The 13476-nt window shown below is 51.3% G+C and overlaps 1 protein-coding gene and 1 long non-coding RNA gene across 2 annotated transcripts; one reads left to right on the top strand and one right to left on the bottom strand.

The window, feature by feature from the left end:
* Positions 1 to 7353: 7353 nt before the first annotated feature.
* LOC109745891 (uncharacterized) lies at positions 7354 to 8618 on the bottom strand. The gene is made up of 2 exons (XR_005753873.3): positions 7952 to 8618; positions 7354 to 7857 (listed from the first exon to the last, which is right to left on the bottom strand). It is a non-coding gene; the product is annotated as an uncharacterized lncRNA (long non-coding RNA).
* Positions 8619 to 11243: 2625 nt separating this feature from the next.
* Positions 11244 to 12911, top strand: LOC109745890 (protein FAR1-RELATED SEQUENCE 5-like). The gene is made up of 6 exons (XM_020305002.1): positions 11244 to 11497; positions 11633 to 11780; positions 11901 to 12015; positions 12133 to 12223; positions 12280 to 12529; positions 12711 to 12911. Exons 1-6 carry the CDS (start codon positions 11244 to 11246, stop codon positions 12909 to 12911), a joined length of 1059 nt encoding a protein of 352 aa, XP_020160591.1.
* The last annotated feature ends 565 nt before the right edge of the window (positions 12912 to 13476 follow it).

The raw sequence follows: 13476 nt of genomic DNA, 5'->3' as shown, positions 1-13476 counted from the left end.
CTTTGAAGACAAACTGTTAGAATGAACCTATATGATATGCAGTGGAAGATGAACTACACTAGACCAGCCATAGTCAATTAAGCAATGTAGTGAAAGAACGAAGACTAACAGCAGCAAGGTAGTATGGATCGGAATGGAAGACAGTATGAAGCCAAACAGGTAATAGTTTTCGCATAGTGAAGTTAAACAAATCAGGCAGCCAAGCAATGATTTCATGTAGACAAACTGAAAAGTAAAGGAAGAAGGGGATAGAACAAGTAGCTTGGTGAAGACAAGGATTTGGTAGACGAGTTCCAGTTGTTGTGACAACTGTACGTCTGGTTAGGGAGGCTGAGATTGAACTCAGAAGACTGTGTCTTCACCTTTTACCCCTTGAGCTAAGGACACCCAGTCCTTGCCCAATCAATCTAGTAAGTCTTCAAGGTAGGCTTCCAAACCTTCACAGACTCCGTTCACTAGTGATCCACAATGACTCTTGGATCCTCAGAACATGACGCCTAACTGGCTGGAGGATGCACAGTCCTCAAGTGTAAGAAGACTTCAGGTCACGCGGACAGAAATACTCCAGTGACGCCTAAACGGCTGGAGAAGAGATAATGACCGTGTGGGGGTGAAGTATTTATAAGGAGAAGGGGCGGCGCAGCGCAGCGCAATTACGCAGTTGCCCCTGGCGGTTCACATCTGCTGGACACGTGGCAAGCATGCAACTTATCGAGGGTTGAGCCACGATCCCACGCGCGCCTGGTTTGTCTGGTGGTGGTTCCGGCTTCTCCGGTATTCAGGCAAAAGAGGTAACAACATTAAAAACAATTTTAAATGACTGTCTCTGTATCTTCAGCTGACAAGGACACGGTGAAGACATTTGACATGTGTCAACAAAATGCATATGAAGAGACAAAGAGAATTTGAGGGATAAGCACAGAAGGGGTTAGGGTCCGATCACATTCACTTAGTTCAGAGCAAATTTGAAGGCATAGCTATAAGAGAATGTTGTAGAGGACAAAACATAGTTATTCTGCTAATAATTTGAAGACATAGTTATTCTGCTAATATTAGCATAATAGACCGAATGTTTTACACAGATTAGTGAACTTCCGTCTCAAAAAACTGCACGGGGTGTTTTCTCGGTACTATTTTCACTCCAACTTTTTAACTATTTGTCGGAACGAAGCATATAATATACTGTTGGAAAGATATGGATTAGGCGCAACTTCGCCATGTTGAACACTTTTCGAGATTTCTCGCGGTTTAAGAGCAGTTTTGAAAACGGTGGGCACCCAACGAGTGGCAGCGAGCGTATTTTTGCGTTTTTGGCAAACCGCTTATCAGAATGAAACAAATGATAGACCGTTGGAAAGATATCGTCGCTGTGCATCTTTTTCATATCTATTAGTTTCTCTAATTCGTTACAGTTTAAAAGCAGTTTCAAATTTACAAAATCACGGAATTCTATTTTTCAAAAACTTCCAATTTTTGTTGCACAATAAGCTAGTTTAGCTAGCATGACAAGTTTCAGGTTTCAGACTTTGCATCGTAGTAGCTTTTCAGTTAGCGATTCAGTTAGATTTTCCCGTCAGGTTGTTAGTAGCCTCCGCGAGACGCAACTTGTGTGATCCGTGGAGCGATTGTAGGGAGGCCGTGGACTGAATGCTCGATCGTGGGATGGCACGATCCGGTAGGAGCGCTAGAGCCGCGGCATGATCTTGTTAAGTTCAGAAATAAAAGGAAGAAGAAGCAGAAAACCAGCATGCAAGTTCACTGCGCAAAACCTCTCTCGCGCGAGTTGATTCAGAGTGCTTCGAGGGGAACAAGTGGCATCAGAGCCATGTCGAGGTCATCAGCGAGCGGCAGCGAGCAGTCGCGCGGGGACATGATGGTGCAGCAGGTGGTGCAGCCGGCGCCGTCCAGCGGCGCGCTCCCAATGCTGACACGCACCAACTACCCCGAGTGGTCGCTGCTAATGAAGGTGTATCTTCAGGCCCACGGCTGGTGGCGGGCTGTGTCGCACCGCGACGCCCCCTACCACGACGAGCGCAACGCCATGAGCGTCATCCTCCGTGGTCTTCCCACAGATGTGCTGCTCGCCATGGGAGAGAAGGAGAACGCCAAGGAGGCGTGGGATGCCATCGCCACGCAATGCCTCGGAGCCACGCGGGTGCGCGAGGCCAACGCACAGAAGCTCCAGCGCGACTTCGAGAGCATCGCCTTCCGCGTCGGCAAAACCATCGACGACTTCTCCCTCCGTCTTTTCGGCATCGTCTCCGGCCTGCGCGCGCTCGGGGACACCCTCGAGGAATCTAAGGTAGTTGCCAAGTTTTTTCATGTCGTGCTGCAATGGTTCGCGCAGGTGGCGATCGCAATCGAGACGCTGCTGGACATCAGCACGCTCTCCCTGGAGGCTGCGCGTCGTGCCAGAACGCCTCGACGACACGCAGAGCGGTGGCAGCAGTCAGGGCGGCCGCTTGCTCCTCACCTGGGTGGAGTGGCAGGCCCGCCTGCACTTTGGCGATTAGGGCCCTCCTCCAGGCGGCAGCAACAATCGTCGTAAGGGCGGTGGCCGTGGCCGCGGCGGCGGCCGAGGAGGCGGACGCGGCGGCAGACGCGGTGGTGAGTACCCCGACAAGAGCGCCGGGGACAAGGAAAAGTGTCGCTACTGTAGCATCAAGGGCCACTGGGCCCGCGAATTCAGGAAGAAGAAGAGGGAGGAGGAGGCCCTTCTCGCCCAGGCTGACGAAGAGGCCGATCCTGAGATGATGTTCGCCGAGGTGGTCGAGCTCGTGCACCCGATCCAGACGGGGTCGCCGACCAATGGTCGTCACGACCCACCGCAGGCCGCTTTCTTCCTCAACGAGGAGCGTCCAGCGTCGCTCCAGCCGCAGGGGACGCCGCCCCGGCCCCGGTGTGGTACCTGGACACTGGCGCGTCCAACCACATGACCAGCGACCTTGCGGCCTTTACCGAGCTCGACAACGCGATCACCGGATCCGTGCGGTTCGGAGACGGGTCGGTGGTCCAGATCGAAGGGGGTGGCACCGTCGCGTTCGCCATCGACGGGGGAGCGCAACGCGCCCTCATGGACGTGTACTACATCCCCAGGCTCAAGAGCAGCATGGTGAGCCTCGGACAGCTCGACGAGAATGGCTGCGACATCAATGTCCACCACGGCGTCCTCTCCGTCCACGACCGTCGCGGTGCTCTAATTGTCAAGGTAAAGCGATCTCCAAATCACCTGTACAAATTGCACATTCACCCCGTGCGCCCGGTCTGTCTTGGTGCGCGCACGGACAGCGTGTCATGGCGCTGGCACGCCCGCTTCGGCCACCTGCACATCGACGCTCTACAGAGGATGGCGCGGGGAGGAATGGTGCGAGGGCTGCCAGGCATTGAGCACTCTGGAGAGCTCTGCCAGGCGTGCCTCGCCGGCAAGCAGCGCCGGGCGCCATTTCCCCAGACGGCCAAGTACAGAGCGGAGGCACCGCTCGACCTCATCCACGCGGACCTCTGCGGGGCGATCTCGCCAGCGACACCTGGAGGACGGCGCTACTTCCTGCTCCTCATGGTCGACCACAGCCGCTACATGTGGCTCACCCTGCTGACAAGCAAAGACGAGGCCGCCGTGGCGATCAAGGAATTCCAGGCGCGTGCTGAGATGGAGGCACGGCGTAAGCTAGGCACACTGCGGACAGACCGCGGTGGAGAGTTCACGTCCACGGTGCTGGCGAAGCACTTCGTGTCCACCAGAGTCCAGCGCCACCTAACCACTCCTTACTCACCGCAGCAGAACGGCTTGGTCGAGAGGCGCAACCAGACGGTGGTGGGCATGGCAAGGAGCATGATGAAGGCCAAGGGCATGCCGGACTACTTCTGGGGAGAGGCGGTGACCACGGCCGTCTACCTCCTGAACCGAGCGTTCATGCGCAGCGTGGATGGAGCGACTTCGTAAGAGGCCTGGCACCACAGGAAGCCGGAGGTGAGCCACCTGCGTGTCTTCGGGTGTGTGGCGCACGTCAAGAGCGCGCGCCCCCTTCTCAAGAAGGTGGATGATCGGAGCACTCCCATGGTGCTCATCGGGTACGAGGCCGACTCCAAGGCGTACAGGGTGTACAACCCGGCGACGTGTCGGGTGCATGTGTCCCGCGACGTCGTGTTTGACGAGAGCGCGAGCTGGGACTGGAGCAATGAGACGGCGGGCGTAGGCGGCTCTTTCGTCGTCGACTTTTCGGCATATGGTGGACCTCTCGAGGACGCGGTCACGCCGGCGAGAACCCCTGCTCCACCGCCACCCGAACCTACCAGCGGGGGGGGGGGTGCGCTGGATCGAGCACGCCTACATCGGCATGCTCCGTTTCTGATGCCGGGACAGAGAACTCGCCAGCAGCAGGCGGCACGTCCCCTGCCACTCCAGTCTGGCAGGATGTGCAGTTCACAACGCCGCCGCCTCATGACGCGGACATGTTCGACGACGCAGACGACCCCGACGCCGTCCACCGCTTTCGCCGCCTGGACGATGTGCTCGACGCTGGCGCGGCGCAAGGCGGGAGGATGGAGCATCTGCTCCTGCTACCTGTGGGGGAGCCGGCGACGTTCGCAGAAGCAGAGCCACGTGCGGCGTGGCGAGTAGCGATGATCGAAGAGATGGCGTGCATTGAGTCTAACGAGACCTGGTCGCTCTGCATCTGCCTGCAGGTCACTGACCCATCGGCCTGAAATGGGTCTTCAAGGAGAAGAGGAACACCGCCGACGAGGTGATCAAACACAAGGCCCGCCTGGTGGCGAAGGGTTTTGTGCAGCGCACCGGCATTGATTTTGAAGAAGTCTTCGCCCTGGAGGGGTGGGAGGTGCACCACCTGGACGTCAAATCGTCCTTCCTCAATGGCGAACTTGAGGAGGAGGTGTATGTGGTGCAGCCCCCCGGATTCGAGCATGCCGCTGCGACGAGCAAGGTGCTCCGGCTGCACAAAGTGCTCTATGGACTACGTCAGGCACCAAGGGCGTGGTACGCCAAGCTCGACAGCAGCCTCAACGCTCTCGACTTCAAGAAATGCCCATCTGAGCATGCAGTGTACACGCGCGCTGGCCATGGCGCCCGGCTCCTGGGGGGCGTGTACGTGGATGACTTGATCATCACCGGAGCGTCCACGGCGGCGATCGCTGAGTTCAAGAAGGAAATGATGGCACTCTTCAAGATGAGCGATCTGGGGCTACTGAGCTACTACCTCGGCATTGAGGTGGACCAGGGGCCGGGCCGAATCGTCATCGCACAGTCCTCGTACGCCGGCAAGCTGTTGGAGAAGGCCGGCATGGCCGACTGTCACGCCATGGCCATGCCGATGCAGCCACGCCTCAAGCTCAGGCGGGAGGGGATCGGCGAGCCCGTGGACGCAATATTCTACAGGAGCGTGGTGGGGAGCCTACGCTACCTCACCCATACGCGACCTGACATCACCTACGCCGTCGAGTATGTCAGCATGTTCATGGAGGCACCGACGAGCGAGCATTGGGCCGCTGTGAAGCAGCTTCTCTGGTACATCGCCGGCACACGGCAGCTGGGGTGTTGCTATGCCCGGCAGGTGCGCGACGCAGAGCTCGTCGGCTACAACGACTCGGATCTCGGGGCAGACCTAGATGACCGCAAGAGGACCAGTGACACCATCTTCTTCGGTGGCAGTCCGGTGTCGTGGCAGTCAGCCAAGCAGAAGATCGTCACACTCTCCTCGTGCGAAGCGAAGTACGTTGCCGCGGCTGGAGCTGCCTGTCAGGGCATCTGGCTTAGGCGGCTGATCGGAGAATTGCTTGGGCGTGACGACGGCGCCACCAGGCTCTACATCGACAACAAGTCAGCGATCGCGCTGAGCAAAAACCCTGTCTTCCATGATAGGAACAAAGACATTGAGCTGCTCTACCATTTCATTCGTCAGTGCATCGAGGACGGGGGCATCAACGTTCAGTATGTGCGGACTGGCGATCAGCTTGCTGACATCCTCACGAAAGCGCTCGGACGAACTCAGTTTCAGGAGATGCGCGATCGCTTCGGGGTCATCAGGTATCAGCCAACCTAGCTTAGGGGGAGTTTGTTGCACAATAAGCTAGTTTAGCTAGCATGACAAGTTTCAGGTTTCAGACTTTGCACCGTAGTAGTTTTTCAGTTAGCGATTCAGTTAGATTTTCCCGTCAGGTTGTTAGTAGCCTCCGCGAGACGCAGCTTGTGCGATCCGTGGAGCGATTGTAGGGAGGCCGTGGACTGAGTGCTCGATCGTGGGATGGCACAATCCGGTAGGAGCGCCAGAGCCGCGGCATGATCTTGTTAAGTTCAGTAATAAAAGGAAGAAGAAGCAGAAAAGCAGCATGCAAGTTCGCTGCGCAAAACCTCTCTCTCGCGAGTTGATTTAGAGTGCTTCGAGGGGAACAATTTTTAGGTACTATTGTCGCTCCAATTTTCTAACCGTTTCATATTTTGAAACTAGGCGTATAATATACCATTGAAAAGCTATGGACGAGGCGCAACTTTCATATTTTGAAATGTTTTAATGATTCCTTACCGTTTTAAGTTAATTTTGAAAATCATGCGGCGGACGACGAGTGGCATCGGCCGTTTTTTCCTATTTTTTTCAAACCGCTCGTCGGAATGATCCAAACGATATGCCGTTGGAAAGATATCGTCGAGGCACAACTTTTTCATGTAGAACACTCTGTCTAATTCCTTACAGTTTAAGAGCAGTTTTGTTTTTTAACCAAAATGCGGATACTCTGTTTTTTGCGACCCCAAAATCGACGAGGGAACTTCATCAGGCAGAATGACACACTGCTTCAGAAAGAAAACCGCACTTCATCAGACGGGCAAGTGAACTTCATGCTTTTTTTTGTTAGACATAATTTTAGCGAGTGAATCGTGCTTCACGTCAGACATAAGTGAACCACAAGAGTATTGAGAAATGAACCGCATTATTTTTTATGTCGTTTGTGTGACATTTTTCCTGCACTTCACAATGGTAGTGAGTGAACCACGACACTACCGAAAGTGAATCACATTAATTTTTCATTTTACCTATTTTTTGTGTTTTTATTTTGGGTCTATGTGAACCGCAACACTTGAAAATGAGCCGCAAGCACTCTCAAAAGTGAAACACACTACTCTTTTTTGTACTTTTAAACTTTTTCAGTGAACACAACGTAAACTTTTGCAAATACATTTTTTAAAATGAAGTGCACTTCAAAGTCCTTCGGAGTGGACATTTTTAAAGACCGGAGTGCACTGCATTTCTTTTTTATTTTTTCTCTCTAGAGTTTTGGTTTTCCCGTTGCATATATTTTTATGGGTTAATAATGAAATATTCACTGCAGGGACGAGGCGAGTGGACTCAATTTTTGCTTGCACGCTACCTATTACACACAAGCATTCATCCACAACCATTTTCTACTCTCATTTCCTATCTGCATTTTCTCAAACAACAAAATGAACTTCTTTTAAAGGAACAGTGATGCTCTCTTCTCCTTAGTTAGTCACCTCTCAGAGGCTCGACTGGCACATGAACTGCACGTCCACGGCCACACAAGAGAACTGCAGAGCCAACAGCCGTGAACGTCCACGTGCCCCCATGAAGGAGAGCTCCCTAGAGCATTGCACTTCTCTCACGTTGTTGGGGAACTGCGACGTGTTGAGGAGAGATCTGCTTCTGGAGGCACGTTGACGCCAGCCCCGTAGCAAGAAACTACACTGCACACGCAAACCAAGTTAAAGGCAAAATCTGAGAAACACATAGTTGAATTGCTCACCGCATTGCAAGTGCTCACTAGGAGGCTCTTCCGTTGCTTAGTTTTAGAGAAGCTTGGGAGAGGATAGTAGGTGGCCCCTGGTGCCTGCACATCATGGTAGAGATGTGAAATTTTCTCCCTAAAGACCAAATGCTTACCGGATCCATGACACGGAGCAAAGGAGTCAACGAGATCTCACCATTCACGAATCCATGAACGGGAGGTCAACTGAGCTTGGGGAGGGCTGATGCTGCTTGTTTTCGTTGTAGAGGAGCACCGACCCGAGGTGGGGGTCACGCAAGAGTGGATCTGATCCATCGCCATGGCGGTGCGGGGGTGGGGGATTCCTGCAGGCCCGGGGCCGTGGAGTGTCGGCGTGCCGCGGGGAGGCTCGTGGGTAGCGGCGCGACTAGCCGGGAGGGGGTGCAGCGTGCGGGCGGCTCCTCGTTGCCGATTGCAAAGGTAGGAGAGGAGGGAAGGGGAGCAGCGTGTCTGGGGAAGTAGGGAAGATGGGAAGGAGGGGAGGCGCGGGGTAGGAGGTTGGAGGGCACCGGGCACGCGGCCGGCAGCGCGGCCCTTGCCCCCGGTGGCAGAAGCTAGGGGGTCGGGGAAGGTGAGGTAGGAGTGGGTTGGGGTGACCTCCGCGCGCTGGGGAAGAAGGAAAGAGGGGAGTGAGGGGCGGCGCCAGGGGAGTAGAATGGATGGGGACGGTGCTGGGGTGCGAGGCCGGAGGAAGGCACAGCCGGCGGCGCGACCCTTGGCCCCCGGCGGTAGAAGCTAGTAGGTCGGGGAAGAAGGGGTGAGAGAGGTGGGTGATCGTGCGGGCTGCCAGGTGGGCTTTTTTATTTTGTAGCTGCGGTTCGTTTGGGGTGGGTAGGATGGTCGGTATGGTGCTTTTAGCGGTGCTAAAGTGTTAGCAGAATAAGTTTGTTGTTAGTAGAATAAAACTCTTAAGGGTGTTATTAGAATAGACCCACCTTATATATAGGGTTGGACTATTCTGTTACCCCCCAGCCCTATAAGGGAGCGACGCGCCTACACCGTAGAATCTCCCTGACCCAGCCCGAACCCAACCCACCTCCTTCCCCGGAGGCAGCCGTCGTGGGCGAGCGGGCGACGGTGTCAACCGGAGCGAGGGAGCCCGCGGTGCCGCGACTGGCCGTCGATGGATCCACCACCACCATCCCCTTCCTCGCTGGCAAAGCAATGACGGGGTTGTGATCCCCGCCTCCTGCCTCCCTCCGTCACCGGGGCTCCGTCGCCGGGGCCGTGATCCTCGCCTCCCGCCTCCCCCCTCGCCGGAGCTCCTTCGACGGTGCCGTGATCCCCGCCTCCTGCCTCCCCCTCGTCGGAGCTCCTTCGACGGATCCGTGATCTCCGCCACCAGCCGCTGCCTCCCCGGACCTCGTCCCCGGAGCTCCACCACAAGTAGGAGCGTCGTCGTCTCCCCAAGCTCCTTGCCTGCATTAATGGCGCCGCCTTCCAAGATTATGCCAGTACGCCGCCCACGAGAGGAAGAAGTAGAAGCCAGATCCAAGAACATGCCACTGGAGGTGATGTCTGCTTCCCACACTAATTTAGCTCAAAATTGAATCCCCCTGATTGCTTCTGAAGCACAAACGATCAGCTCAAAAAATGTTTTCATATCTGGCTTTGCCTGAAGAAAAATACCACGTTTGTGTCAGTTCATCAGTCCTGCTATGCAGAAGATTCAATTTAAAAATCGCACACACTATGCTCTCCCTACATGTTACACTATTAGATTCATCAGTACTACATGTGTGTTGCATCAGTGACACATGTTCCTATGATGTAGAAGCTGATAGTACATTGCAAATTCTTGCATCAGTTCATTACACCCCTACCACTTGATGCACAATTTGTATGTCGAGGTTACTGTCAGTATCTCTAATATGCTAGCTTCAGTTCAAGTCAAAAAACATAAACTTATGCATCAGTCCAAGTAGCTACTACGCTTTATATAAGGTTCAGCTACCACTTCAAGTTGTATGTTGTTATTTCTAATAGTACATGTCGTGTAGTTGCGTCAGTTCGAACGAGTAACAGAATGTTGTTGAAAAAATATACACTTGTTACACAGTAAGTTCAATGATACATAAACTAGGAGTACTTCTAATGTAGTTGCATAAGTTGTAGATGAAAAAAAGAGAAGACATGCATCAGTTATATATATATATATATATATATATATATATATATATATATATATATATATATATATATATATATATATGCATATGCATACTGCTCCGAAGTTCAATGTTCAGTTTACAAGCAGTGCACCAAATGTTTATGCATCAGTTATATGGAAAAAGATAAAAAACTGTCCATAATAGATGCATCAGCGCTAAAATCAGTACATCAGTGCTGAACATGTCCATTCATCAGTTCGACTGAAAATAAATCAGATACAAAATAGACAACAAAGTTTAATAACGCCCAGCGATGCAAGTTCAACTTGTACATTACCTTCAGTGCATTACATGTTACCCATATCATGTATACGAGAAAATGCAGAAAAGATTAATCCCAAAACTGTTGAATGTCATTTCAGAAACATGCAAGGTGGCACACGCAGTGAGGGTTTTGATGAGCCAGGTAGATATGGGGCACCGCCTGGTTGGGTAACAACAAAAATATCACCTAGATACTTCAACAATACATGCAGATTTCAAGCTACACCAGAATCGTCAGAAGCACGGACTGGTTCTTCTATGTAGCAAACATTGATATCTGGGAATACAAGCTTTGCCACTGCTGGGGTGAGCAAGGTCAATAATTTCCCCAACAACAAATGTTTACCTTCCCTAGTGCATGCAGAAAGGCAAGGACACACAGGCTTCCACCAGTCGCTCCACCAACATCAATCATCCGTGCTGCAAAAGCAGTTGCGACGAGAAGACCAAGCCAAAGAGACAAAAATGTTGGCCACTCTAGCAGGGTGCAAAGTAGAAGATATGAGCCATATAGACAGGAGCAACCTCACAACGAATCTGAGGGAAGATGGCCGTACAATGAGAGACAGAGAACTTCATCAACATTGCTCCCTCCATGAGTTGCATTGTTGCATGTGCCGAGGGTGACACCAAACACCGGAGGCAGCACGGAGCTATACACATGTAAGTGTCCATTCAGAAAAAACATACAAGCATAGTCCATACCCTAGTACTGTCACCACCCCATCTAACATTTTCATAACTATGTTTTTGTTTGCTCACTGTTGCGTGCAGTCACCTAACATTGAAGCTTACGTTCTGCCAAGGCTAGAGATGCGCTTTGAAACTTTCAAACAAGCAAATAACTTCTACAACATCTATGCAAAGCACGCGGGTTTTGCTGTCAGGGAAGGCTCCTAGGTTAACACCAGAGTCTACCTTTATTGCACGTGCTATGGAGTCTATGAATCGAAGGTGACAGAAGCCAATAGACAACGGAACAAGACCACATCCAAGACTAACTGCGGGGCTAAAATGAGGCTGAAGAGGGAAAATGGTGTAACACTTGTCGTAAAAGAGATAGTCCGGGAACACAACCACAGGCTACAGCTCTCCCCCCAAATGCTTGTCTTCTTGCACTCCCACAAAAACTTTGACAAAACAATCTTGGAGTACGTCAAGTACCTGCAGTTCAAAGGCATTGAACAGGCACAGATCATGAGCATACTGGGTAGTGATGACCCCGGTAGCTACTTCCTCGAAATGAATGCCAAAGACCTGATTAACATGTAAGTATAGACTTGTTCTCCTCCCATAAACCCCCTCCGTCTTTTTCCTCCGTCAGTACAAACATATTACACAACACATGACCTGATGCCAGTTCAACATGTATTTTTGAATGACTGTTCACTTTTAATATGCAGCAAAGCAAAGAATTCAAGGATGGATGATGTGGACGGTGTAGTAAAGATTGTCAACTTCTTTAGGGAGATGAAAGAGATAAACAGGGAGTTCTTCTGCGACATACAACTTGATGAGTCCGACAGAGTTAAGAACATATTCTGGGCGAAGGCAAGCTGCCGAGGGGCGTATCAAGACTTTGGTGACTGCGTAACGTTTGACACCACATATAAGACCAACAAGTACCATGTGCCACTTGGCGTGTTTGTGGGTACTAACAACCACTTACAGACTACATTCTTTGCTTTCGCCCTGATAAGAGATGAGGATGCAGATTCGTTCAAATGGCTGTTCAAAACATTTTTAAGGTGCATGACAGGGAAGGCTCCTACATGCATCCTCACAGGTACAACCGCCACCCCCCCCCAAAGGAAAATAACCCAGTAAAATTGTTGTGTCAGTTCTATTTGTATATACGAACTACCATCTGCTTACCACTCCACGTCTCTTTTCTCTTTACCAGACCAGTGCCCGGCAATGGCTTTGGCGATCCCAGATGCTTTCGGGAACACAGTACACAAGCTGTGCCGCTGGCACATTATGAAGAAGTACAGGTAACACCTTGCATACCTGTACAACCTCCACGAAGACTTTAAGGATGAATCCACAGCAATCCTCAACTGGCCCTCATGCCAACTGAGTTTAAGGATGCCTGGAAAGTACTCATGGATAAGTACAACCTCCACGATGATGCCATGATGGTGGCAATTTGCAACGAGCGCAAGAGATGGATAATAGCTTACTTCAAAGAAATTTTCTGTGCCAAAATGACGTCCACACAACCGAGTGAGAGCATGAACTATGTCCTCAAGAAGAACTTCGTAAGTGAGAGACAAAACCTGCACCGGTTTGTCAGGCAGGTAAACTCCTGCATCAAAACCAGGAGGCAGACAGAGAACTAGGAGACAATGGCTAACCGGGTATAGCTCTATCACGTGTCGCAAGACAAAATAACATGCTTACTAAAGTAAATCTTTCTTAGTTAGAAAAGTTTTTGCTGCGAGAAAACTAATAATTTGTTCATCACTCTTGCTTGCGCAGAAGGAACAAAACACGATGACCTTCTATGGGTTTGACACTCAGATGGCAAATCTTTACTCACAAGCTGTGTACAGCGAGATCAGAAAAAGGCTAAAACTGAGTACCCTCTTCACGGTGACAGAGACGAAAGAGCCCACAAAGTACCTCATGCGCTACAACAAACCACAAGAACTTTTTGCGTGGTGTCAGCACGCGTTCTAGATGGTTGTAGACCCCGTGGGAGAAATAGATGATTGCGAGTGCAAGCTTTGGGACCACAAAGTGAGGACTAAAAAAAGATGTTACATACTGTACTACTTACTTTTGCAAAGTTTTTGTTCGAATGAAATGACAAAAAACATGCACCTCTTCCAAAAAATATAGGTATTTTGTGCCTGCGTATCCTGTGCATGATGCAGACAATTAAGGCTGACAGCGTTCCAGAGAAATACATCCTCAGGAGATACACCAAATGCCCGAACATCTAGCCAACATTCAACAGAAATGACTTGAGGACAGTAGCGTCAAACAAAGCCTCCCAATACTGCATTGAAAGCGCACTGCTGCTACTGAACATGAGGGTGCACAGAAAAATCTTGAGAAACCAAGACCAAATGGCAAGGTCACAGGTCGTCATGGAAAGACTTGAACAAGAACTTGACGCCATGCATTCTGCTGACAACGGAGGTGTCACGGACAACGAAGCCATTGAGCAAGATATTGCTACAATCTTATCCGAGATGAACCATCTGGGAGCTATTGACCCATTCGACAATGAGGAAGAGGA

The sequence above is a fragment of the Aegilops tauschii genome, chromosome 4, assembly GCF_002575655.3.
Source record: "Aegilops tauschii subsp. strangulata cultivar AL8/78 chromosome 4, Aet v6.0, whole genome shotgun sequence".
Taxonomy (NCBI): Eukaryota; Viridiplantae; Streptophyta; class Magnoliopsida; order Poales; family Poaceae; genus Aegilops; species Aegilops tauschii.
This window is presented reverse-complemented; position numbering and strand designations above follow the sequence as displayed.